This window comes from Corapipo altera, unplaced genomic scaffold (genome assembly GCF_003945725.1).
Source record: "Corapipo altera isolate COAL_440 unplaced genomic scaffold, ASM394572v1 59710, whole genome shotgun sequence".
NCBI lineage: Eukaryota > Metazoa > Chordata > Aves > Passeriformes > Pipridae > Corapipo > Corapipo altera.
Genome location: NW_020889044.1, coordinates 610 through 1,624, shown reverse-complemented (window position 1 = coordinate 1,624; position 1,015 = coordinate 610). Strand labels below are relative to the sequence as shown.

The 1,015-nt window shown below is 63.3% G+C and overlaps 1 protein-coding gene across 1 annotated transcript in view; it reads left to right on the top strand.

Annotated features, from left to right (window-relative positions):
- Positions 1-665, top strand: part of SDHC (succinate dehydrogenase complex subunit C) — a gene marked incomplete at both ends in the record, with an annotated part of 959 nt that extends 294 nt beyond the window's left edge. Inside the window, one exon of the mRNA XM_027633272.1 lies at positions 391-665. Coding sequence (XP_027489073.1) covers positions 391-665 — 275 coding nt within the window. The remainder of the gene's footprint in view (positions 1-390) is intronic.
- Positions 666-1,015: the final 350 nt, after the last annotated feature.

Here is a 1,015-nt window from a genome sequence, read left to right as displayed (position 1 = left end):
TTTGGGTCCTGGCAGAGCAAGAGGTGTGGCCTGGGCTGTGTCACCACTGTGGGGACACTGGGGGTCCTTAAGGGGCTGGGGCCACCCTGTTTGGGTCCTGGCAGAGCAAGAGGTGTGGCCTGGGCTGTGTCACCACAGTGGGGACACTGGGGGTGCCTGGGGGTCCTTAGAGGGTTGGGGCCAGCCGTGTTTGGGTCCTGGCAGATCCAGGGGGTGGCCTGGGCTGTGTCACCGAAATGGGGACACTGGGGGTCCGTAAGGGGCTGGGGCCACCCTTGTTTGGGTCCTGGCAGATCCAAGGGGGTGGCCTGGGCTGTGTCACCACAGTGGGACCCCAGGGGGTGCCTGGGGGGTGCCAGGGCAGGGGGTGACCCCCGAGGTGTCCCCCAGGCGTGTCCCTGTTCGGCCTGGCCGCCCTCCTGCTCCCGGAGTCCTTCCCCCATTACCTGGCCCAGGTGAGGGCCCTGAGCCTCGGCCCTGCCCTGCTCTGCTCTGCCAAGTTCCTGCTGGCATTCCCGCTCTCCTACCACACCTGGAATGGCATCCGGCACCTGGTGAGGGGCTGGCACGGGAATGGGAAACATTGGGATGGGAATGGGGCACGTTGGGATGGGAATGGGGCACATTGGGATGGGAATGGGGCACATTGGGATGGGAATGGGCAGGTGGGGTTGGAATGGGCACATTGGGATGGGAATGGACACCTGGGATGGGAATGGGGCACATTGGGGTGGGAATGGGCACATTGGGATGGGAATGGGGCACCTGGGATGGGAATGGGCACATTGGGATGGGAATGGACACATTGGGATGGGAGTGGGCACATTGGGATGGGAATGGGGCAATTGGGATGGGAATGGGTACCTTGGATGGGAATGGGCACATTGGGATGGGGATGGGGCACATTGGGATGGGGATGGGGCACATTGGGATGGGAATGGGAATGGGCACATTGGGATGGGAATGGACACCTGGGATGGGAATGGGCACATTGGGATGGGAATGGGGCACCTGG